Raw genomic sequence first — 27,053 nt, forward strand, 5'->3', positions numbered from 1 at the left:
ATTTATTTATTTATTTATTTATTTTAAGGGTTGGGATTAAAGGGAAGTGGTGAGTGATGCAGGCGGTACCTGCCCTGGCCAGGCGAAGGAAACGCTGCTTGGGGGCGCTGCCTAATCTTCCCTGCCCTGTGTTAACCCCGTGTCTTTCCCTTAGGCTCCAGCCCAGTTTGGTGCAGCCTTGGCAGAGACCAACAAGGAGAGGGAGCTCCATTGTGAGTGCTATTTGTGTATCTATTTCTGCCTTTGCTAGCCCTGCTTAGGGAGGGCTTGATCCACATCCCCCTTATTCCCCCGGGGGCAGGGGTGGAAGGAGGTGCCTCCAGGATTGGGTGGGGAAATTCTTGGGTCCAGCAGCTGCTGCCCTGGGGCGAAGCCCCAGTAATGGCTGTGAGGCGGCGCCTCCACGGGGTTGGCGCTGCTGCTGCAGACATCGCTCCTGCAATACCAACTCCGGCAAGCAGACGACGGGCTGCTGCCGCCGCTCACGTTACCCGGCTCAGGAGGGAGGAGGACGAGGGCATATTTCGAGTGCCCTCTAGAGTTCTAGAGCGTGCATGAAAATCCGGACAAGACACCTTCAGCCATCTTGAATTTTTTCCCCCGTTTCTCCAATCCCATTCCTGCATAACATCTTGAAGCTAAGAAGAGGCGTGAGAGGTATAAAATCACCCCACAATTTGTGAAGCGCACTCCATCGTGTCTCTTTTGTGCATTCAGACTTGTTCTCTACACCCCCAGATTTGCCTGGTTGGTTTTGTTGGGTGTCAGTCACAGTTTGTTCTCTTTGGTAGGGCTTCTGAGCTGTCTGCTTTGCCTCTTCCCCAAAAAGCTGGAGAACGCTGGGGAAACCCACAGTTTCTCAATAAGCGAGCATTTTTGGTGTTTTGTCTGTGTGGGATTTTCAGAGCAGGTTGTGATCTCTGTTGGGTTGGCTAAGGAGTGCCTGGTTGCCAGACCCTATCAGCAGGACTGGGATGTAATTTGACTCTAGGTTCTGCCCTTTTTAATAATGGGGTTATTTTTTTGCTGCACGGGGGATTCTGAAATTGCAGAGTAGTGCAGTGAAGGAGCAAGTAAGGTGGAGGGCGCACGAATAGAGAGGTTCGGGAGCGCCCGAACGGGGACGCGGTGCGCGGGCTGTGCCACTAGAGGCGGCTGTGGGTGGTGCAGCGGCCCTGCAGCTCCGGTGGGGACCTCGCAGCCCGAGAACAAAACAAAAAGGCAGCGCCTGTCTTTCACTCCGACTCCCTTGCTTGGGTACAGCACAGATTCAGGTATTGCAGTCTTTCCCACCATTTGTATCTTGAATTATTTTTTTTTCTTTATTTCTTCGCCATTGTATGTGGTAGATTTCCCAGATTTGCAAAGCTTGCAACTTTCTTTGTCACTTTTTGGTGGCTTACACATACAAAGAATGAGTGGTTCGATGCAAAACCTCATTACTTAGGAGGAAGGTATTAGATCTGGATTTATTTTAAGCATCTAAAATTACCAACCACATGAAAGACTCCCAAAGAATTTACATGGCCTGTTATCATTAATAGAGTGGTGTATTCTAAACCTTGACTTCCTACTGCAATATAAAAATTTTAATGGTAATGTTTTAACTCTTACCATATCCTGGATGTAAGGCTACCATTTAATTTTACTTCTGATTCATTATGTATTCCAGTCTAACAGCTATTCCGCTTTTTCTGATGCTTCTTCATGTCAAAAAAAGTTACTTCTGAGAGTGATCAAGGCTAATAATGCTTTGGAAGTAGGGAGGCTGTTGTGTTGGGAGTGAAAAAGGCTTTTGTGTACTGGAGCTAGTTTGAAAATTATTGAAGCTTTGTGTGGCTGCCTATGAAAAGATGAGAATACTGCCAAGAACAGCTGTACAGCTAAGATTCAACAAACCTTACTAAGACTCAGTAAACTTCTTGCGCGAAAGTGTCCTAGTAGATGGCACGTTGTCCTTCTCCAACTGTGATGATGGTGGTACAGCCTTCTTATGGCATGTCGTAGGACCATGCTGTTGTGTGTTGGAACACTTTTGGTGCTTAGTGTTGCAAATTCAGCTGTAGGAACCAAACTCCTCAGCCACATGATTAGGTGGTTAAACTAAATAACTTGTTTTAATAAAAGACTGTCTTAATTAGAGCAATACATTTGCTTTATTCTCTACTACATTTGCTTTTTATTATTGTTATTAATCCTCTTTGACCCCAAATATATGATTGCATTCTACTGTTGCTTATCCTGGAATAACATGCAAGGAGGAATTTGCATCAACAAGAATGTAAAAGTGCCAGTGAAAAAGGGAAAGCAAGTTTCTTTGTCTTTTGTAGAGCTTGTTCAAATATGCAGAGGGATGTGGGACCAAAACTGGTACAAACTCTTTCAGATTTTTGCTGAGGTTGTTTGGTTGGGTTTGGGGTTTGGTTTTTTTTTTGGTCCAGAATCATCATGAACAGTCTTGTGTTGTTACAGAAGTTTTCCTTTTGGTTTTGAGGACTAAATACAGAATTACTGAAGTTCAGTCACATTGTTTGAGTTTGCAGCCAATTAATACACCCTGCAACAAAAGCAGAAAGAGGAGTTCTGTGAAGAATTTATATCAAGAATTGTTACCAATGGAAAAAATCACTTTTTGTGGAGAACTGTTTCTCTTTTCTATTACAAATAACAATGAATTCAACCTATCTGTGGAAAAGGATTGAAATTTGAAGTTCAGAGGAGTTCAAAAGACTAGTAAGGTGTTCCCTATGAGAAGTTGGAGGTAATAGTTGCCTCATGAGGCTCTTAAATCCCAGTATGCTGCAGGAATTCTGTGTCTGCTGACATTGCTACATTTAACTCCATAGTTGAAAGCACTTTCTTTGCAACTTCTTTTTAACTTTGTTTCAGTGATTTAATCTTACTAGGTAACTGTTCTATGTGAATAACTGGGTTTCTGAGAGATTACAGTTCAGAAGAAATTTAGCTTTTCTTCCATACATGTGGCCTACCCTGTGTGCTGCTGGCAGATATGGCTGGCAGTAGATGCTAACTTGATATATGAACGATCTGCTCTATTTGAATGCTAGTATTAACATAGTGTTTTGTACTTCTAAGAGAAATTTTAGGTAGAAGGGAGCAGTGTGAGACTTCTGGAATGCAGTTGAATGGTATGGCTTCTTCAGTTAGCACTTTGACTATATTGATTTTGTGTCATAGTTTTCCAGCTGCACAGTGGCTTCCAGCTCCTCCTGTTTGTTGCCAATGCTGTGTGTTTTGGTGTAGATGCGCTTGAGTTGCGCTATTCATCCTGCCACCTGTTTTGGGAGAGGCCTTAATTTCTGTGGGACCGTTCTTGGGTGTTTCTGTGGTTTGTAATGCATCAACAAGCTTTGTGTCTTTGCTCTCATGTGGATCTCCGTCCCTTGCCCTCACTGAGATGGCTAAGGAGCATTCTTTGCCACTCTGGTAGGCTTGACTGAACATGAGCCAGCAGTGTGCCCAGGTGGCCAGGAAGGCCCGTGGCATCCTGGCTTTTATCATCAATAGGGTGACCAGCAGGACTCTTAAGGAAGTGATTGTCCCCTTGTACTCAGCACTGGTGAGGCTGCACCTTGAATCCTGTGTTCATCCTCAGTGCAAAGAAGACATTGAGATGCTGGAGTGTGACCAGAGAAGGGCAACAAAGGTGGTGAATGGTCTGGAGCATAAGTCTTATGAGGAGTGGCTGAGGGAGCTGGGGTTGTTTATCCTGGAGAAAAGGAGGCTCAGGGGGGACATTATTGCTCTCTACAACCTGAGAGGAGGTTGTATCCAGGTGAGGGTTGGTCTCTTCTCCCAGGTAACAAGTGACAGGACAAGAGTAAATGGCCTCAAGTTGTGCCAGGGGAAGTGTAGGTTGGATATTAGGAAAAGTTTCTTCATGTAAAGAGTTGTCAAGCATCAGAACAGACAACCCAGGGAAATGGTGGAGTCACCATCCCCGGAGGTAATTAAAAGATGTGTAGACGTGGCACTCGGGGACATGGTTTAGTGGTGAATATGATGGTGCCGGGTTAATGGTTGGATGCAATGATCTTAAATGTCTTTTCCAACCTAAATGATTCTATGATTTCAATGCCACTTTTTTATACTTAAATTGTTTTGACAATTTGAGTTTTTGTCTTCTGTGAACTTCCAGAAATTACCAATTTTAAGACAATAACCATATTTATTCTGTGAAACTCAATGCCACTAGAGTTCAATAGGGCACACAGACACACAACAAATTTGATTATATATTCATGGATGAAAACATCCACAATTGCCATAGATGAGATCAGTGACTGTCCTTTAGGTTAGATCATAGGTGTCCACTGAGGTATGTCATGGATTGGACATGTCAATGATGAAAGTTGTTTTCTTACTGCAGTTTACTGTCAGAACAGAATTATTTCAATCAATGATTGTAATACAGGTGGCAAATTCAGATTTTACTTGTCCAACATAATCTACAGAGATTAATAATTTTTGTGGTCAGCTGAGTGTTTTCAGTGACATGATTGCCACCAAAGTGTTTTTCAAATTGCTCTGTGTTCAGAGGGCATTTGCACTTTGTAAGTTTGTCCTAATGCTTAAGTGCTTTGTTTTTGTCCATGTTTCTTAAACTTTTTTGGAACTAGATTCACCATAACTTACTTCTGCCCCTTCCACCATCAACTATTGGAGTATAACCTTATGGGGGTGGCAGGGATTCATCACAGAGGCAGGGCCTCAGAAGCAGGTGTTCAGTGGTCTGAACAGAGTAGCTGCAGTACTGGTTTGAAGCATACTCGGGCATTAACAGTGCTCTAGCCGACCATACTGAGTGTCAGTAGCACAAGAGGATTGTGATGGGTTTTTTGTTTGCTTTGTTTAAGTTTGTCTGAGATGAGACTACTTAATGATGCTTGCTGTTGTGCAGAAATGGTGGGTTTAGGTCTCTAAAAAGGAACACATAACACGTTACTTCTTTACCTAAAATAAATGAATTGGGCACTCTGTACTTTAAAGGTTTATGAACCTTAATGTACAGTTCCCTTGACCCTTATGAGACTTATCAGTATCCTTTGGTTAGCATCACTGTAACTTCGAAAGCTGTAGTACCTAAATTTAGGTACCTAATGCTGTATAGAAGTCTATTGAGGCATGGTCCTTACTCTTCAGTTTCAAGACTGACACATGCTAAGCAGAGTGGCCTCTCAGTTCCACCTTTCTCCCTGTGTAACATGGTACAAAGTGGTGATATACCCTTGGGCACACACTGATAGGACAGCAGCTGCTTGGATACTTGCTCCATAGCTCACCGATGTAACTTCTGGGGGGCCAGGAAAGAAAGCAGATCATTGGGAAAAGTCAGTGGTATTATGGAAGAGTTTGTATTAGTTTCTCCATGCAGTTTCCTCTAATCTTTTGTTGTGAAAGATGGCATTGGAAGATTTTGCCAGATTTTGCCAGTGGATTATGCCAGATTTTACTATGTGCATGATTTTCTAACTGAGGGCTGTTATGGCTCATAGTCAGTCCTAGAAACATGGACCTGTTTGTTTTCCTCCTGCAGACTTCTGTTGGAACTGTATTGGCATCTTGTATTCCTTAAGGCTCTTCTGTGCAATATAACCATATAGAACTTTAAACAAAAGACCACTTGTGAGGCAACTGTGCCTTTCTTTCTTTTGCATTTTGTTTTCTTCCCTCCTTGAAAGTTTAACCTTGATGAAAACCTTGCTTCTTTCCAGAGTTCCTTTTCTTTAGATCTGTGTAAGATCCCTCCGGCTTGGTGTTTACCCCTAGTACTACATCAAATTTCTCTAGAAGTTATTTTGTTCATCTCATTCATAAACTCAGCTGTCATCCCTCTATGGATGACCTTCAAGTCTCTCTCTCTTCCAAACTTGTTGCCTTCTATACTAGCTAGATCTCTGTGTGTGCTTTTGACTTCTCTTTGTGGATGTCTGACCTTTAGCTAAGGCTGTTTTTGCAAAGGCAATCCTTCCTTCCCAAAAGGAAAACTCTCTGCTCTCTGTCACTTGTAGACAGCATTGTCATGAGATCTTTGGTTTAAGATCATAATCCAGCCCTTGTTTTAAACATAGCACACACTACTCTTCTAACAGGCTGCAGATTTTTCCCACATAGTAAGTGGTCTCTTAACTGTTAATAGACAATTAAGTGTTTGTTAGTTGTGTTAATAAATCAAATGACATACCATACTTTTGATTTCTGTATTGCGTGGTAACAATTTTTCTTAATAGGTGTGGTAAAAATAATGATCCTGCTCTGTTGATACAGATTCAAAATCCTAAACCAGAATGCTTTCCCAATCTTCTTTTTTGACTGTCTAGTCTTTTTGCATCTTGTATTTTATGGCTGTAAAACAAACAGCTTGGAATTAACTGTGAAGGATACTATCTATCTTTTGTTGTCATTGTTAATGAGATTATAAGTACACGTTAGGAAGTGACATCATGAGCAGTTAAACAATTTCGTTCGTTCTCCTGTGGTGCTCCTCGTGCTTGGAGAAGTTCTTTATGTGCCCCCTTACAAACAGTTGCAGCCTGTTAATGCAAAAGAAGCTGGCTTTAAAACAAAACCAAACCACTACCTTTCCTGTCACCCTGGGACTTAAACATACCATCCTTAGAACAAGAATTAATTCTAACCATTGTTTATGGTGGTGCTGTTTCCTTGTATTCTCATTTTTGTCTCTCTCCATCTGTTGCCCCTTATGTTTAGGTTGTTTGCTCTTTGAACAGTCTTACTATGTGTTTGCACAGTGGCTAGCATAATGTAGTCTATAGCTTTAGCTTCTGAGAGTCTGTGATAAGAGTTGTAATCTATGGGTGTGGTATAATTTTTTTGTGTTGGTTTTTTTTATATGTATGTGTTTGTGGATAGGGGAAGAAGACCTACTGTTCTCTTACACCTGAAATAATTTCATCATGGTGTTTGAGCAACAATTGGTCATTAATATACCAATCTGAATATGTTTAAGAATTCTTATTAAGCTGGAAGAATTTCCAGATGTCTTTTGAATTTATAACTAGTATTTCTGTGTGCGTGGTTGGGTTTTTGTTTAGTAGTAGTAGTAGCTGTAATTTTGCTTGTGATGGTAGTTACGTTATTTTTGAAAAAAATGTTCATTCAGAAAATGACATGATGTTCTGGTCAGTGGTGCCTCATTAAAGAAGCCAAGTAGTATCTAGAGAGGCCAGGTAAGAAGATCTTTGTAATACATATAATGAAAAAATAATTGCAATTTAGAAGTGATGGAAAATAGAGAGCACAGCAAAGGTTGTTTGTTTTTTATCGGATGCAAATGTTGGATATATGTTGGTGCTATTGCCATTGTCACTGTGTTTGACCATTATTACATATATACTTCTATCCAAAGAATTAACAAATAGAAATACTGAGATGGTGTGACTAATATTATGTATAGTACAGTAGATATGATGTGAACTAAGCCCAGCATTTTCTAATAATTGAGAAGAACCGTAAATTTTGGAGAGAACCTACAAGAATGACTGAAGAAGGAGTGGAAACTATGATTTCTCTTAATAGACTTCAAAAACTCAGTCTATTCCTCAATTAAAAGATAATTGATTAGGCTGTGACTTAATCCTGGTCTAGGCGAGACTATGCACCCAATAACATATAGGGTGAGCTTTTCCCACTCCCCCATCACTCCCCAGTGTTAAAGGCTTACTTTCTGAGCATCGATTATTGCCTAAACAGTACAAAATCCGACAGGGAACAAACAGTGTGGTGACCTCTCAGTGGGTACAATAACTAGGAGTTGGAGTAACTTCTTCAGGAGTCACTTTCTTCTTTTTAGGTGAAAGTTTAAAGAGGATTTGAAAAGCTCCCCTCTAGAAAAGTTTATAATAGATTATTTTTTTTAAAGGCTTGGAATACACTTCTGATTGCTGATTTGGACTCAAAAGACAAAATATTGGCTTAGAAGAAATACTGTATAGTGTATTTTTCATGAGTTTAAATTTAAAGTATATATCCTTGGTTGCTTGGCCATTTAAACCAGCCTAATTTAGGTTTGTCATTGGTCATTGTTGTCTTCTCTTTGTACCAACACTGGCCCTTTCTGGCTTTTTAAACATTTTTTTTTTTTTTTCAAACTTTGGAAGTGAATTTAACTCCATGAATCATTACAGTGAAATTTGGAGGTGAAGAGCTATGTAGGTGTAGGGCATTTACTCTGTTTTTTATGTTTCAGCTTTCCACCGTGTTAGCTCCCATGATGGACTTGCTGTTATGACCCATAAACAGCTATGGAGAAAGGCAGAAAGAGTTGTGTTGGAGAAAGTGGGAGATAGGAATAGGAATTCAAAACCAGAGTAGTCCTGTCCTAGACTGCATGTGATTTGCAGCCTTAGCAAGTACAATATGCATCTTACTTAAAAATAAAACTACCTTTTTACGTTTTAAAAATAGTTTGATAACCTGGAGTCTTGATTGCATAATGTAACTTGCAGCCAGCCAGTGCAGCTGTGAAAACCTATCATACTTGCCTTGCTGACCGTATCTATTCTTGCCTTGGATCCCACTTCCCAGCATAGAACTTGAACTGTTTTGTGGCTGTTTTTATTTTCTTCCCCTTCCTTTTTTAGTTTGTGGTGATAAGTTTTTCTTTCCTTTGTTGCACTGTAGCTTCATTGGCTGTTTACTTGACCGTGGTCTGCATGGGTTTCCCTTTTACATATAGCATAATATTCACCTACTCTTTTAAATTCAGTTTTCTGAATCACTAGATGCATTCAATAGTAATCACTGCAAGTAAGTTGTATTAATGTCCATACCAGGCCCAAAATTGATTGTTAGCCAATATTTGATTATTTCTCAGGGCTGAAAAATATTGTTGAGACTATTAGTTGATGTTAGTTATTGTAAAAGGCAAGAAAAATGGTCTACCTACAAACTTGTTCATTTATGAACTCTGTGGCATGACAGTTTTTCCTCTTTCTAAGCACAGGAAAAGTAAAAAGAAAGTATTTTAGAAGCATTAGTAAAAAGGATTTGTGCCACAGGCACTGAGAAGTGAAGTGCCTCTAGGCATGGCGATTATCCTGCAAATCTGCTTGTTTCATGGGCTGTACGTATATAAATATAGACTGAATATTAGTTAAAAATTAAAAAACCCCAACCAAATAAGAAGCAGCACTAATGAATAGCATTAAAAGTCCACGTTGACAATTAGAAAAGCGTCCTCATTTCCAAAATGTTTGGAAATGAGATAGAAGGCAGCTTTGACTAGTCTTGTTGGACAGCAAGTTGAACGTGAATAGTGCACCCTTGCAGGGTGAATGTGATCAATTATTGATTATTGAGTTAAGCAAGACTTTAGCCAGCAGTTTAGGGGAAGTGATTGTTCACTACTGTTTGATACTTGGGAAAACCCATCTACAGTGTTTAGTCCAATTTTGGTTAGACTCTGCTCTAGTGAAGATACAGATATAGTGAAGTGAGCTCAGTGTAAGGCCACCAGCTTAGAGGGCTGGAACACATTACAGAGAAGGAAAAACTGAGAGGGATGGGTGTATTCAGTCTAAAGAGAAGGCTGGAGGGGCAGGTTACTGCTGTCTTCAACTAATTAGTGGGAAAATATGGAGCAGAGAAAACCAGGCTCTTCTCAGCGATGCCTATGGATAGAATGGCGCATAATGGGCATAAGTAGCAACAAGGGAGATCCTGAATAACCATGATAATCAAATATTGGAAAATTCTTATCTCTGGCTGTTTTTTCAGATTTTATTTGTTTATATATGATTGACTGTACCCCCAATGTCTTGTAACTTGGCAAATTTGAAAGATTGTGTGCTATTTGTGTGTATTTGGTGCTCCTGAAATGCTAGCAAAAGCTAGCATAGATTTGAATTCTCAATTAATCTTCATTGCTCCCTGGGGAACAAGAATAAGGCATGTTTTTGAAATATGTGCTGTGACCCACTGACGTTTGTCAGGGTCTGTATTCTATTGCCCAGGCCAGACATCTAAATAATTTTGCTGTTCTGAGGTCTGTTTCTCATCTGGCCATTCAGTATTTATGTTTTTCCAATTAAATGTTATATTTTTTAAAGTTGAGATACATCAAATGAGAATTTGACTTCTTTGCATGCTATATTAATGCCACTTTCTACTATTTATTTTTCAGGATTTTACTTGCCCCTTTCCTGTTTTCATATCTTTAGCATGGTGTTGCTCTACTGCTACTGTACTCCCTTTCCACTTAGGTTATCTTTCAAGTCTGTTGCTGTGGTCTAGTGTTGCCTATTTTTCTGGAAATAGATATGCCTTTGGATATAGGTAATAGATAAGCATTTGGATATAACTTCCTCTGTGGGTCCTTTATTTCTTTGTCTTGTTTCACCTTTCTATTCCATTTATAATAAGGATATCCTTAAGCAGCATCTTGCTGCTTGAGTATTAGAGAGATAAAATTTACTCTCTACTGCTTTACACATAATGGTTTTTAAGGCTAGCAATGGTGCTGTGTTCTTGCTGATCAGCATCTTTTCATGATTAAACAACCATGAAATACATTGGAAGTGTGTGTACAGGGGGAGATACAAGTCAGTAAGGCTGCCCTAAAACTTAGTTACACTGTCAGTCAATGTTATGATTTTGATTGGTCCTTAATTCCCATGCTAAGTATTGCTTATTCTCTGATGAGTAATCTTGAGAATGATGGGTGCTTGGTTTGGATACCCTTGCACAGAATCAAGTTTGAGGTTAACCCTGAACTTTAATTCTGTTAGTGCATACAAGGGAGCATTTCTTAGCACTTGTTTAGTAGGAACACTCAAGGAAGAGGCTGTGTTAAGTAAAGTTATTCAAATGTTCCTGGAAGCATCAGCTGGAAACCAACTGTCAGCATTCATATGTAACACTGGTGGCTGCAGTGCAGTTGAGATGCTCAGAAGATACCTGAGTTTGTAAGCTTTAGTTGCGTGTAAATAGTTTCTCTTGTGAATAAAACCAAAATTTACCGACTCAACTGCTTCAAAACATTTCTTTCACTATGTAGATCTTTCCCGTTTACTGTTCTTCCTTGCTGTCTCTGCTGGATTACAGGTCTTTGCATATGCTTTTCTATTGAATTCTCTGAAATCTGTGTGACAAACACATTTTAGGTGTTAAATAATGACTTTTAGTAAGCTAATTTCTTCAATCCGTATAACTTCTTTGAAAATCTGAGGAAAGAATGAAATTTGAAGCAAGTCCAAACCTACTGGAAAATAAATTCTGGAGTAGTGTCTCAAGATTGAAGTAATGAGGTATCAGACTTTTGTAATGATGGTGCTCAGAATAGATAAATTAGATTTGTGAACCTAAACTTAGGTAAGAGCTTTCAGGAACAGGATACTGTGTTCTGAAAAACCAGCAATATAAATACACTGATAGATTTATGTTAAATGTTATTCAGAGTCTTTAATTAACTTGTATAATAGTTTAAGAAAGACCCTTGTTTTATTTTGGTGTTGTGAATACTTGCACTTGAGTTTAGCCCGAAGTATGCAAGTATTTGTGTTGAACTCGCATGATTTGTGTGTGAAGCTGGCAGACTGATCAAATAGTTGGGTCATTGTGGCATTAACATAATATCTTCAGTTTGCTTAAAGTCTTGCACATTTCAGATACCCTACTGATTGTGACAAGTGGATATATATGTGTTTTAAAATTCAGTCTGATGTGGTTTAATATTCAGTCCGTCACTGTTTGCTTCATTGTCAGTTGGCACATGCGCTTTGCAGTGTTCTACACAGTAGTTGCTGTCAGGGTAGTGCAGTTCAGTCTGTGGCTGTCGACTTGTCATGGCTTTGCTGTCTGCTAAAAGCATTTCTGTGCTGAAGTTCGGGGCTTCAGTGGCACCAACCTTGTTATGTTCAGGCACAACTGTAGTGTTCTTGCACAGAAATGTTTGTTTTGGGGAACTGACCTGGCTGGAAAGGATTCCAGCAGGAAAGTCTCTGTCAGCTGGATCAACTTTTGTCTGGTTATGTGTGTGGTTGCAGAAACAGCTGTGCCATATGATAGCATAAGTAAGCAGAAGTGTTAAAACCTTTGTTAAGAGATGTAAAAGTTAACAGTAAATCAGAGCCACAATGTAGCCAAGGCCTATCTGAGCATAAAATGCTAAGGCTGATGACTAGATATCCCTCAGGAAGGATATAAGGAGGAAAAAACCACAAATGAAAACAACACCCAACCTCTACCACCCCTCCTCCCCCCCAGCAACTAAAATTGCTGCATGTTTGTAGTAAGAATGTTTAAAAATTGTTTTATTGTGTGGTTGCCTGTGGTAAGAGTTTTATATCTGGTGACCCAAAAGGGCCCTGCAACTGCTTTTTTTCTGATATTTGCAGAGCTAGGAGTCTGTCCATACCCAGTATATATCATTCACTATACCCAAATTGAGACTGGACTGCAGTAGATTTAGATTTAACTTAAAGCTGGCTTAAATTACAACCCTTTAAAAATGTTGGACTACTTGTGTTATGTTTTTCTAGCACTTTTCAGTTCTTATGTGTGGGTATAGTTGGGCTACTAGTTTGCCTCAGTTGCAGTGAACAAGTGCTACTTCAAGGTGTTTTTAATTGGAGTGGTTTACTTTGCGTTTGGAGTCAACTGTGACATATATTCAGTCAACCACTGGGTTGGTGTTTCGTACCCCAAGAAAGCTGTGATATGTGGATTACATCTGGTTGGCTAGGGAATGAATGTTCAGAGTTGTAGCAAGACATGCAACATACTATGAAGCTATACAGTTTCTTGATGACTGCTTTACAGATAGTCTTTACTGAGTTTTTAATCATCAGACTTTCAAAAAGGTGGTAAGAAGTGACTTTCTGTAATAAGGATGGGAACTTCTGGAAGTAGGTGAATTAAGGAATTAAATGATGCTATGGTCGAAGAAGTGTCAGGGTCAGGAGCTGATCATTAGAACCGTGGAGCCTCACAAAAAAATCAAGATATGTCCAGATTAGTCTCTAACCTCAATATTTTTGCCAAAATGTTGGCACCCATTCTCCCACTGAAGTCAACCTGACAGCCATAGTCCAAAATTCAGATTTTGGGTAAGTGGGTAGAGCTTCCATGAGACTAGTGATATTTCTTTTGCATACATTATGCAAAAGAAGATTATTCCTCTACTAGGTTATAGTAATAGCTGTACTCAATTAATAACCAATTCAGTAGCTTGTTTGCAACAGTGATGTCTAGGAATTGAAGCTTTTCAGTTATAGCCTGATATTTTCTGTAGGTGTGTTCTGTTTTTGAGCTGGCTGGCTAAGAATTGTAGAGTTGCCTTTGGACCACTCTGTTTAAGTCATCAGTGCATTTATTTCATGTTTGCCCAATCCCTGTCTAAACTAGTTGCATTTCTAGCCTCCGTAGCCTTCTACAGCAGTAACTCTCATACTTAAGAAGAAAAGATTTTCATTCGTAATAGATTATTAAAGCTACTAAATTATTTCACAGGGCACCTTTTTGTTCTTATAGGACACTGGGCAACTCTATCTTCTATGTATTTTTTTTTTTATTCTTGCAGATTTAGCATGTTCTGTTGTTTTTCTTTCAATTACAAGTCTTTTCCTTTAGTATAAATTGTTTGTGGAACTTGTCTGTTTTTTCCCTTTCTCTGAAAAGGGACTGACCTGAACTTCTCATGATAAGCAAGATGCTGGTGAACTATGTTTTTTATATAGTGACAAATATATTCTGTTTTGTTCATGATTGTTCTTTTATTTTGTTTTTCCTCTTTGGTTGTTGATGATTGAGTACCTTTGATTTGAAAGAGTGAGAGAATTGCAACTTGGATCTTAAATTGTTATGTCTGTAGTTGCCCTTTGCTCCCTGTTCATTACCTTGTGTTTATCACTAGTAATTTTGCCTGTGACACTGTCCAAGCATTCAGCACTGTGATATCCTTTTGTAGTTTTTTACAATCAGTTTCTGTTTTCAGCTGCTGTGAATAAGTCTGTGTAATTAGGAAGCACTCACATTGGGAATCACTGTCTCTTTTGGTTGACTTATGTATGTTGACCTATGTAATTTTATTTTGGAACCCTTCTGGTAACTTTGCTTTATTGTGATGACAGCAAACAAGACATGATATTTTTCTCTTTAAATAATTACTAATCCCCCAGAGAACCCTTTCTCAAATCTTTATTATAGATAGTTTCCACTGCAGTCCAGTGAGGACAGTGTTTGAATGCCTTTGGGAAGACTTATGTGGTGTATACCGGTTTAATCAGGGTTGGTATGTGAACCCTTCAAAAGATGTCTGCAGTAGTCCTGTGAGATGTTACCTTTGCTTTGCAAAAGCTATGTTAGTTCCCTTCTCCTTTTTTTTAATTTATTCAGCTGTAGTTTCTATTAGTTAATCTACTGATAGAAATAGGATTGTAGTCTGGCTAATTGTTCTCACATTCTGCTTAAGTAATTGATTGCAGATACTGAAATAAAAAATTGCTTCCTGTCTTTAGAAATCTTAAGTGACTGCCACGTGGCCCTAGTGATTTGTTCTAAAATCCTCTGGTGTTAGCACTTTGTGACATTTTTTTCTCTGGCCTGACCCCTAGAAAGAGAGTTTAAGATATAGTCTTTCCTGATCTTTTCCTTACTGAACATCAATGCAAAGAGTTTATTCTGTGTTTTCAGCAGTGGTTCAGGCTTCTTGAGTATTCTTTAGGAAAATTTTACTGTTTGTAAAATTGACAAGAATTGGCATTTTAGACAAACTGTTGCTCTGACATAGCTCAGTAGCCTGTCTTTAACCACATCTAGCAAAAGGTAAATAGGGCAAATGTATATGAAATATACTCCCCCAGTACAATTCCAGCATCTTTGCAGGTCAGAGACTTCCTGATAACAGTCTTTATAGTGTTTTTGGGGTCTTTTTAGACTGGTTGTATACTTAAAACAGTGAGTTTTTTAAAACGCCTTTGTGCTCTTGAGCTTTTTGTTCTAGCTGCTCCATTTCTGTTCCTTGTGCTTAGGTTGTTCTCCTTTCTGAAGTCAGATGTTGAAGTAATGAGTTTTTTTTATTTTTAATTTTTTTTTTATTCCCCTGGGAATTTAAATACGCTTTCAGGAGTGCTGTCTGGGTAATTACATGTTGAACATATGTGAACTATGGCTCAGAGTTAGACGGGGAGTTGTTTTTCCTTCTGTCTTCTGTTTTGTCTTCTAACTGGTTGCAGTTGGCTGTGCTGTAAAAATTTGTCCCCGTGGTTCAATAATGAGTTGGTTTGGGGTTTTGGGGGGTTGGGTTTTTTTCCCATTTTTTGGATCTGCCGTTTGCCCTCTTCCCGTGGTCTGTACAACGGTAGCTGAAATCTTCAGTTCTGGCTTTGCTGTTCCCATTATCTCACATGTCCTGTCACCACTGAATGGAAGCGACTGATAGTACACCATTGATATGCTGTTTCTGCTAGTTTGGATGTGGAATTTAAATGTAGCACAGTACCTGTTGAGGTAAATAATTTGGTTACGATCCTGTGCTTTCCTTGGAGAAAGTAGTGTTCTTTTGCTGGGGCAAATGAGTCCCTTTCTTCTTGTTCCTGTATTTGTATCTTAGTGTAATACTGTCTCCTAAATTTTATTCATCTGTTCACATTTGAAGATGTCTGAGTTATGTATTATCTTGAAAGTAGTCTTCGAGGTTTTCTTTTTTTATTTTTAGGCTTACAACCTTTTTATGGAAGCAGTTATACATGCTGGTCCTACTTTGGATGTCTTTTTCAAGTGCTCTATATTGGTGGAACTGTAGTTTAAGCTGGATTTCAGTGATTCCTTTTGATTTTTGTATCCTTGCTCCAAGTGTACATAACCATGACTGTGCTCTTCTGCCACCTTCATTCTGGGTGTTACTAATGGCACTTGGTAAAGGCATTTAAATTCCAGTTTCTGCTTTTGTTAAAGTGGAGTTGATTTTTTTTTTTTTTAGGTAGTCATACACCCCACCTCAATTTCTGCAATTCATGATATATTTAATTGTTATCATTCAGCAATGGAGTTAAGACTTGACCTGAGTGTTACCTGGCTGACTGTCTTAAGAGCTGTAGCAGTTGCCATCCTTCTAAACAAGAGCCTGCATTTTGCCTTTTATTTATTTGAGAAATTAAGCCTTGAATATAGCAGTGGGGTTGTAAATTATTTCAGCATAAAGACTTGTACAGGTGAGTGATGTAGCCTAATTTAAGAGGGACGTACAAGGCATAGTTCAGGAAGGGCTGTTGTATATTGGCAGTGCCTCTGTTTCTGTCTAGATGAAATTTTGCTGCCTGTGCAGCAGCAGAAAGCCTTGTGCTTATTCTGCAGCAGTACTGAACATGCATTTTCTGCAGACCAGGTCTCACTACTTGGTGGTTTTGTTGGTTTTTGTTTGTTTTTCTTCCAAAATCTCACCCGCTCATTCAGTGATCAGTCTAATCAATCTTACAGGTTCTAATAGTTGTATTTCTGTTGTTAAGCATCTTTTGCAGTTGCCAGTTGTAAGGTGTGAGTTTTTTCCTAGTTTCCCATTCTAAACCTCCTCTTTTTCACTCTCTAAATCGTTCTTTTTTTTGGTAGTTTTTAATTTAGAAATACTGACTGTGGCATTGGCTTTGTGGTTTTTGTGTTTCTCCTTGCTACTAGCACATTTAGAAAGTAAGCTACCTGATTTTGCACATTTTTTGAAAAATAATTCTGATTTTATGGGTAATTTTGTTGCAGAGGAAGGAACTATTTGCAAGGAAATATATGCAGATTTGGCTTATGATAAATGCAGTAACACTTAAGCACACAAACTTTTTTTATTTTTGTAATATCTAACAATACAGGTATTTAAAACCTTTCTAAGAGCTTTGCAGAAAAAGAATTAGGTTTAGGCAAAAATATACATGTTTTGGATCTTAACTTGGCTACATATTATGTGTGTGTACTGTAATACAGACCAAGTCTGTCTTTCTGCTAAGGATTTGTAAAAATAGGAATAGCAAATGTTTGAGTCAGGCCTGAAGTATACTCTTGGCATAGTCTCATTTTTTTCTTCACTCCTATCTGTTCAGGTGTATTTAAAACCTTATTAAAAGCTTTATGTGCCTGTGATGCTTTTGTCCTTGTAGAGAAAGAAAATACATGAAATAAACCTGTGAAACTAAGAATTGAATTAATTCTTTTCAACAAAAGCTGAGATGCAGGAAAATCTAACTTTAAATTACTCAGCCCTAGAGGGAAAAAGTAAGATACCTGAAAGAGAATATTGGATTAAATTAATCTTCAGTGTAACTGACTGATTTCCAGGGAGGTACAAGCCAACTGCATTGATAATGCAATTTTTTGTAAGAAAACCTCTTTCATTCCAATTCAATGTTACCTTTATTGCAGTTCAAATGCTATTACATAATGGTATTTGGCTGTAAGGCTAACATAGGAAGGAATTAAAAGGTGGTCGCCTCTCTTTTGGATTAATCGGGTTCACAGCTTTCCTGCCCTCCCTGCTCCTGCTCAGCTAATGGACAAGAGGGCTTGTATAATGTTGTAAATGTGTAGAAGAGTATTTGAGCTTTATTCCTCTGGGCATTTTTACTGTCCGGGGATTTTAAGGGCTGTCCAAACAGTAGATAACTACACAAGTTGATACTCTTTCTTTTAAAAATGCTGCCAACTCTGGGAAGCCTAATGACTATTATAAAACCTGGAGAATAAATAGTGGCTTGAACTTTGAACATTTTCAGTCTCATGTGAATAATCATATGTGTTAATATAAGCTATGGATGCCTGAATTTGTGCTAAGCATCACTGCAGTGCATATATACAGCCTGAAAATTATTAGCAATGCAAGGTTTATATTGCGTTGTAGGCCAGATTTATAATGTATGTTCTATAATTTTCCTTTTATATCTTAATTTTAGCATAGTATATTGTCCTGCAAGCAGCAAGGAGGTTGACCCAATAGAAAGGAAAGAAATGTAACTGCTCAGATTTTTTATTCTCAGTTTACTTGAACCATTTATTTCCTTAATCCTGTATTAGAGATATACTTCTTAATTCTAGCGTTTGATTACTTAATTGCAGTTATGTCTGTCTGTCTTTTACCAAACATGGTAGTTTTTCTCTCTGTCTATAAAGCATCAAACAAAGGATTCTCAAAGTGTGATGTGAGAGTAGAAAATCTCTAACAGTCCTGTTGCTGCTTGACTCACAGCAATAATTGAAGAGGCTCTTGTTCTCTTTAACTTTGTAGGATGATAGTACTGAAAGTCGGGTTTTAACTTCAACTATAAGTTTAGAAGGAAGTCAGTTTAAGGAACATAGTTGGTAGATGAGGCTTGAGATGAAGAAACCATTTTGAATAGCTAATATTTGTTTTAACCCTTTTTCAGAACACACTACTTTTGTGAAAGGCAGCAAATTGGTGCAAGAGCAGTTTCCCCACAGGAAATAAAAGCACTTGGAGCAACTTATTAAGGTAAACAGATTGCAGTGGATTTCTGGATGGGTAAGTATTGATGAGCAGGGCATTTCTTCTTCTTGTATTTGCTTTCCTGCATAAAGATTTTATTAAAAAGCACAGAAAGCTACTTCTAGCCTTTCACAAAAGCATAGTGATGACACACATCAGTGTATACTCCAAGACATACCCAAATTATAACACAAGTATGTCTGTATTTTTCTTGTCGTATAAATCAAGTACAATTTAACTTACTGATTTTTAATACAGATGTTTTTTAGAGTGATCTCAGGTCCTTTAGCTTCAATTATATCCGGCTTGACTTTTATAATTTTTTTTTAATTCATGGTAGAATTGACAGTTATGAAGAACAGATTCCCCAAACTGAGCAATTACTAAAGGCAAACAAAACCCTCCAGGCAAAGTAGCTGTTAGGAAGGAGCCTGAATAAGCATCACTTGCTGTTAAAAGAGAGGAAGTTACTGAAAGTTGCAGTAGAACATGACTTAGTGAGTCGTGGACTTCAAATGAGCTACCAGTGGTAGTGGCTACAAATGAACGGTTGCTATCCACTTTCTGCTGCTCAATAATGTGTCTATTCCTGTCATGTGCAATGGTTTCGTATATCCCTTCCTTGTTCCATTTGTCTTGGGGCTACCTAAGGACCTTTGGCAGTGTGTAGTTGGAGGAAAATCAGTTCAATTTCAAAGTTGTTAATATAAAGAAAGATGTTGCCTTTTTTTTTTTTTTTTTTTGCTAGGCACTTGGATATGTACTTCAGCCTTTTATCATCTAATTGTATTTATATTGAAACTGTAACATTTCTAATAGGAATGAAATTCAGTAGGAATTCAGATTTTCTTTCTGCATGTCTGACTTTTGATCATGCTTTGCGGTCTAGCAAAAGCAGTGTTAAAGGCTCATTTTGTGCTCATGTGGTGTGGGAAAGGGACTGAGATATCAGGATAATGTAATAAATTCCATCAAAAATTTTATTCCTATGTATGTATTGCTAAACATAACGATGTTTAGCTATTGTGTGTGAAATGTTAGTTATGGCAGTATTTTTTTGCTAGTATAGGATTAGAAAATAAGTGAATGTTAAGACATTCAAAGAAAAGCATAGAAAAACTTTGGTTTTGTCTTTACATTATCTCAGGAAAAATAAAGTAAAAGTTGGAACTATTAATTCTGTAGTTATTTTTAATAACTGTTGTTGTTAAGTTGTATCTTACTCTGAAATTTGATGTGGTTTTTCTTGCTTCGTTTTTCTTCAAACAGCAGATCTGGAATGGACACAAGTCCTCTGGGAGGATTAGACCTGTCTGAATATACTCCTAGTCTGCTAGGGAATACCACCATGGCAGCAGGTCTTGCAAATGTAGGAAATACATTTGGAGGGCCACAGAGTTCTTTAGTTTCTAGACCTAATAAATTCCAAAACTCGCCTATAGAAGATGATGATGATGTAGTTTTTATTGAACCTATACAACCTCCGCAAAATTCTACGTCACTGGTGGCAGATCAAAGGAACACTGCATTTACATCATCCAAAAATGAAGAACTTCAAGGGAATGATTGCAAGATGCTTTCTCCTCCAAAAGACTTAAATTCTCAAAAGGGGAGTATAAGTGAAACTATTATTATAGACGATGAAGAAGACATTGAAACAAATCAAGGACAAGAGAAGAATGCTTCCAGTTTTAATGAACGAAGACTTCCAGAGTGTAAAAATAGAACCAACGAAATGGAATTCTCAGCTTCCAGTTTTTCAAGAAGTAAGGTAAATTCAGGAATAGATAATAGTGGTATAACCACAGAACCAGACTCTGAAATTCAGATTGCTAATGTTACTACATTAGAAACAGGTGCTTTGAGGTCTGTCAGTGACGGTCATTTAGAAAATACTGAAGGGCATGACATGAACTTAATGATTACACATGTAACGTCACTGCAGAATGCCAGCTTGGGAGATGTATCTAACGGACTGCAGTCAAGTAATTTTGGTGTTAATTTGCAAACATACACCCCATCTTTGACTTCACAGACCAAGACTGGTGTAGGACCTTTCAATCCTGGTAGAATGAATGTGGCTGGAGATGTATTTCAAAATGGGGAATCTGTGACTCATCATAATCCTGGTAAGTTGCAATTTTGAATGTTTCCTTAAAAGCTGAAAATAAATTGTGAAATATTTGATTTATAGAATATTTGATTAAAGTATTTTAGCAGTGTCACTGCTTAGTCTTTTATCCAGTACTGAACAGGCTGCCCAAGGAAGCTTGTTGAGTCTCCTGCCCTGGAGGTATTTAAAAAAGGTATAGATCTGATGCTTGGGACATGGTCTAGTGGTGGACTTGGCAGTGCTGGGTTATGGTTGGACTTGATGATCCTTAAGTGTGTTTTCCAACCTAAATAATTTTATGATTATATATGTGGTTTGGAAGATTTCTTCAGGTTCAGTGTTAGTCTGTTCCTCTTGGCTAAGTACCTCCACTGTATATGAAGCAGCAGGTGCGTAACAGCAAAACTTCTGTGTAATGCATTAATTTAGAACCTAATGTCCTCAGTAAGCATTGCAGTACATTTGATAGAGTGGTTTGGGTTGGAAGGGACATATAAAGATCACCTAATCCAACCACCCTGCCATGGGCAGGGACATCATTCACTGGATGAGGTTGTTTAAAGTCCCATCCAACCTGACCTTGAACACTTTTCAGGGATGGGCCATCCACAGCTTCTCTGGGTAACCCATTCCAGTGTCTTGCCATCTTGCCACCTTCATGTAAAAAATTTTTTCCACATGTCCAATGTAAACCTACCCTCTTTCAATTTAAAGGCATTGCCTCTTGCCCTGTTACTACAGGGCTTGTTAAAAAGTCTCCATCTTTTTTTATAAGCCCCCTTTATATGTTGAAAGGCTGCAATAGGGTCTCCACAGTCTTCTCTTTTCCAGACTGAGCAACTCCAAACTCTTTACCTTTCTTCACAGGAGCAGTGTTCCAGCCTTCTGTCACTTTTTATGTTCCTCCTCTACCTGCTTTAACAGGCTCATTTCTGTCTTGTACAGGGGACCCCAGAGCTGGATGCAATACTCTAGGTGGGGTCTCACCAGAGCAGAGAAGTGGGACAGAATCACCTGGAAGCACCCTGGTGGCTCACGTTCAGTTTTTCATCTACCAGTGTTCCCAGGTCCTTCTCTGCAGGCCTGCCTTCAATCCATTCAGCCCCCAGTTTGTATTGATATTGAGGCTTACCCTGATGGAAAGACCTTGCACTCGGTCTTGTTGAGCTTTATGATGTTCACATGGGCTCATTCCTCAAGGCTGTCGAGGTCCCTCTGCATGGCATCCTATCCTTCTGGTTTATCAGCTGCACCACTCAGCTTGGTGTCTGCAGTAAATCTGCTGAGGGTGTGCTTAATCTCACTGTCTGTGCTGTTGGTGAAGTTACTAAATAGTATCAGTCCCAGTATGGACCCCAGAGGGACACAGCTTGTTACTGGTTTCTACTTGGACATTGAGCCATTAACTGTGATTCTTTGGATGCAGTTATCCAGCCAATTCCTTGTCCGTCAAATCTGTATGTCTCTAATTTAGCAGAAGAATGTTGTGGGGGACCACGTCAAAGATCTTGGAGAAGTCCAGGTAGATGAACAGAAGTCCATGTAGATGAGTTTCACATGCTTTGGACTGGAACTTAGGTTTTGTTTCTCTCAATAGTTTTTGTGCTTCAAAAATGCTTCAGAAACAGAGCCAACACCTAAATTGAGAATGCATTTCAGAATTGCCCTGATCTGAACCAGGTTATTAATGCAAATGTTTTGAACTGTGTACCTCTGTAAAACTTCAGTACTATGTTCTTCCCCACCTCTGTCCCAAGTTGTAATGACACATTTCTTTCAGCTTGTTTAAAAGATGTCATTTTTGCAAGATGGCTCTGGAAATAAATGGTACAAATGAGAATAAGGAATAATTTTATAGCAGTTTAGAGCAGGAATGAATAAGAAAGAATGGGAACAACCTGAAAAACCATTGTGGTAAGAAGTTGAACGTGAAACTGTATAGCCTCATAAACTTGGCCAATAAAGTATTGCAGGTAGGAACCTGAAGGATGAAGACATAAGGCAGTGAGGCATGGAAACTCATCAGCAATCAACAAAGGAAGTGTGATACACCTTCTCAGTTCAAGGACATGAAAACCAGATTTTACAGATCTTTGCAGAGATTCTATAGCGTAGGAGGTAACATGGTTGAGAAGTGAGATGTGAAAATAAGGCACAATATAAAAATGAATATTTTCTTTTGGTGTGTTTGTGGAAGAAGAAATGCGACAAAATGTCAGGGATGACCATTTGAAGCCTTAAAAACTAAGGAATAATTGAAGTAGTCTTAATGAGGTACTAGAAAGTCATGGTGAAAGTTTCAAACCCAAACGAGTCCAGCAAACTCCAGTTTTCATGAGTTGCAGTTGAGCACTACTGGAATTACAAGCAGATATAACTCTACTGCACATGCTGTGCATTCCTGATAAGAGAGACAAAGTGCTTTCACTTGAAATCTGTGAGAAAGGTGGAGAATCTCAAAATACTTCGAGGTGTTAAGGTGGTATATATATCTGAAGTAGTAGATGTATAGAAAAGGTTGAAGAGGGCACTCAAGTGAATTTTAACTTTAAGCACTGTGGTAGCTTGTCTTAGTTTGTCAGTAACGATACTCATGCTTTCCAAAGTAAGCCTCTTTAAAGAGAAATGTGTTTTGTTTTGTGACCTTTTCCTCTTCCCCTCACCTCTTTATTCCAGCTCTTCTCTTTACCCTCAAGCATTACAATGGCTGAATTCCTAACTTGTCTTACATGTCTGAGAATTAGGACATCCTTGACAGCTACAAAGTCACACCAGAAAATTATCTTTTACCTGCTAATGAATGTCTGTTGTTTGTTTCACTAACAAGGGTTCTTGGAACTTTGTCCCTAAAATGAATTTTAAAGTAACACATCAGAGTATGTTGTTAATAAAACCTTTGGGGAAAGAAAGGACTTCAGAAAATAATATGAGGAAAGGATGCCTTCTTCTTAATGAACAATTATGGACTAAGATAATGTTCCTTAAGAAGGAGGTATAGTCGGTTACTGACATCTGTAGATTGAGGGTTTTGTTATCTGAAGTCATAGAATTTAAAATCATCTTTCTTATATTTGGGTATTAATACCAGTTGTAATAACAGTCCAGGAATACTCTGAATTACTGCAGTAAGACATTCAAAGCTGTAAGTCCCAAGTGCTGTGACACTATTTGGTATAACAGACATACTGTTGAGAATTTGTATAAATGTTTTTTGTAATGCAAAATTGTTTTTATTCAGTTTTAATTCATGTTTAAGTAATGTTTTATTATTAGCAGTCTTCAGAAGCTCAACATTCCTAAATTCTGGTGATAATTGTTTTGAATGAAAGCTCAAATTCCAGAGAAAAGTCTAGAAACGAAATTTTATTGGGGGATTTCTTTTTCCACCAGAACTGTATATTCTGCTCCAAACCAAGATATGGAGCATGTAACTTAACATATGATCTTTCTAGATGTATTGCTTTTAGAGAAAATGTTTTGCTTACATTCTCGTTCTGCAAGTTACTTATGTAGCAGGTTATGCTACAGAAGTTTGGGCAAAGATGACTTTGTTCCATGGTAACCTGTTTTCCAAAAATACAGATGGAAGACTAGTGCAGTCTGGAACATGGAGTCTTGGATTTATGTATTGCCAGAACTAAAGGAAATATTATTTTCTAGGTTCACTGATTTCTACTGAGGAAGACTTGAAACTCTCATGACCTTTCAAGTTTGCACATTAACTGGTATTCCTTGCATTGAAAAGGTTATTGAGAAAACCACAAACTTTTGCAGGAATCAGTGGCATGGATGCAGATCTCAGATGTGGAGCCACTGTGTTTCACTCTATCTGCAGTATAGTTCTCTGGCTGTAGGCTGGACTAGGAAAGGAGTATGGGGAACCCCAGTTCGAGGGTTTGTCACCAGTTACAGCTTCAGAACAAAGTAACTAATGAAAATTTAAGACTTCACGTTCTTACAAATTTGCAGAGTTTGTCTCAAACATTGGTTTAGACATTCCATGTTCTCTGTTGGTCTCTTTTTATCTTTTAATTGCAGTTGCTAACTGCAGTGTTGTTTTTCTGAAGATAAAATTGCCAGTTTGCAAATCCAGTGCAAGTGAATCAAAGTCTGCAAAACTTGTCACTAGATGTAAGATAGGACCATCCTGAAATTTGCTAATGTTCTGAACGGAGAAATAACAACGGAGAATGGTACCATCAAATGGGATTTTACTTTAAATCTGAATTGAAAATATCTTTCTTCTGTTAGTTCCAACAGAAAAATGATTTTTATGATCATACGTCTGTGAATGTTATTCTATATATATGTATGTACATTCTCTTCACTTACTTTTATTTTTGTTTGGGTTTTTTGTCTTGAAGATTCTTGGATATCTCAGTCAGCTTCCTTCCCTAGGAATCAGAAGCAACCAGGTGTGGATTCCTTGTCACCTGTAGCATCACTTCCTAAGCAAATTTTCCAGCCTTCTGCCCAGCAACAGCCTTCTAAACAGGTTAAAGTCACATGTGCGAACTGTAAAAAGCCTTTACAAAAGGGACAGACTGCATATCAGCGGAAAGGATCGGCTCACCTTTTTTGTTCTACTACCTGCCTCTCATCATTTTCACACAAACCCACTCCAAAGAAACTTTGTGTTATGTGCAGAAAGTGAGTTTTTTATTTTGTTTTACATTAGCAACTAAATCCAGTAATACTTGAGATACTCATGCGTGTGTGAGAGTTGCTCCATTGATAATATAAAATCTGATTATATAACTAGTTTATATAGTGTCACTTTAATGTTGTTTGGAAATGTTGAATTCGCTGTGTCTGCTGTAGCAAAAAAAAATGTACCAGCTTTTGAATTCAGAGCATGAGAAATTGTTGCATTAAAAGCCAGTACACTAAAAATAACTGTTGGGGTTTTTTAAGACAAGGTGTCCAATTATAGTATAACCTGTGACAAGATATACTTCATATCTGAAGTCCTTTATGGAAAAAGTGGACTCTGTGTTATGTAGAAAGCACTCATTTTGATAGATGAAGATACAAAATCAAGAGACTTTAAAGGGAGGAGAAACTGATAATTGCAAGAAACTGGAAGAAGCTTGGGAGCTCTTCCAGTCTTGGCAGTATGGTGAGAGGAAAAGCCTTATGTTTTTGCCATAAGTGGGGCTATTATGGCAATTTTGTAGCTGGAGAAACCTTAAGTGGGCAGCACAGAGGGAGTGGCAAGCATACCTAGGAGTGGCTTATTCTAAGTTATGGCTTAGGTTTGACTAGTAATTTTTCACTATTTGCTAAACCTAAATTGCCAAAGAGAAGTCTTCTATAACTGTGTTCTTGTAGTGTTAAATGTACAAAATAGCTGTACTATCTTTTTCTTTCATTGTACTGATTACTGCACTTTCTCATGTTCTCAGTCTGGTACATGCTGTGGTGGCCCTGGTTAAAGGACAAATTCTTGCTGAACTAAAGAAGGCTTGCAGTAAAGACTGCCTTTGTTAATGTGTGCTTTGGGGAGTGTGGTCTTTGCTCAATCACAGATTTAAACTAGTGTAAAGGTTTTACTTCGGTGTGCAGTGGATTAATGGCTTGTAATCAGATGTAAACTACTGGTTTGTTTTTTTTTCCTTCGTGACACTCACTAAAAATAAAGTATAGAAAATTGTTGATATCCTGTGTATTCATACCTTAGTACACTAAAAACCTAGAAGATTTAACATATTGTATATTTTTTAAAATATGTGTAAAAGCTCAAATTCTCTGAACCCTTTCCTCTACAGGGCTAGTCAAAAGCAATCTCTACTCTTTCTGTTAGCACATGTTATGTGTTTATACACTATTATTTTTTTAGAAGTAATTTGATGACTACCATGATCAACTAACTATGATAAAGTTATACTTAATCTGTGTATTGTAAGAGACTACATACAAAACTGCCCCAAATGAAAAGGTTTTATTTTAAATTATGAGTAATATACTTTATTTTTAAATAACCCCAAAAGCTGGAAATAGTTTTACTGTATTTAATTTCTAGACAACCTCTATGAAGTGACCTTTGGCAATTTCTGAGGTGATGTTGGTGTTTGCTTTTCCACTACTATGCTGTTTTTAGTTAATTACTGTTAAACAGAAGGTAGCATATGCATTAAATTATTCTCTGTAGTGTGATTTCATTATGAAGCTCAGTCTTATTCACCTTTTTTTGCTACTGGGCGGTAGCACTCCAGGTACCATCCCCCATGCTTGCTTCTGTGTTCTTTTCCTACTAAAGAAAATGTAATATCAGATTACAGTTCAGTGAAGGCTAAGAGGACTTCAGAAAATCCAGGAGATCTCAAATGTAGGTTGCATAGATGATAGTAGTTGTCAGGTCTTTTGGTTATCATGTCAGACTTTTGGAGGTTGTGCTTAGATGTATCTTTAAATACTTAGATTTCTTTGAAGTGGAGAAAGTAAAGCCTACAATAAATTTTTTAAAGCATTGTATAG

At 38.2% G+C, this 27,053-nt stretch overlaps 1 protein-coding gene across 6 annotated transcripts in view; it reads left to right on the forward strand.

The window, feature by feature from the left end:
- The window catches only part of ZMYM2 (zinc finger MYM-type containing 2), an 87,528-nt gene that overhangs the window by 2,298 nt on the left and 58,177 nt on the right, over positions 1-27,053 (forward strand). For 2 of the 6 annotated variants that reach the window (XM_018071198.2, XM_029960844.1), the window contains exons 2-5: positions 155-212; positions 18,384-18,499; positions 19,733-20,592; positions 24,941-25,226. In XM_018071198.2, coding sequence (XP_017926687.1) covers positions 19,743-20,592; positions 24,941-25,226 — 1,136 coding nt within the window. In that variant the 5' untranslated portion in view covers positions 155-212; positions 18,384-18,499; positions 19,733-19,742. The remainder of the gene's footprint in view (positions 1-154; positions 213-18,383; positions 18,500-19,732; positions 20,593-24,940; positions 25,227-27,053) is intronic. The other 4 variants (XM_029960843.1, XM_029960840.1, XM_029960841.1 and 1 more) reach the window with 4 other exon arrangements.

This window comes from Manacus vitellinus, unplaced genomic scaffold, assembly GCF_001715985.3.
Source record: "Manacus vitellinus isolate BGI_N305 unplaced genomic scaffold, ASM171598v3 scaffold_2_pilon, whole genome shotgun sequence".
Lineage (NCBI taxonomy): Eukaryota > Metazoa > Chordata > Aves > Passeriformes > Pipridae > Manacus > Manacus vitellinus.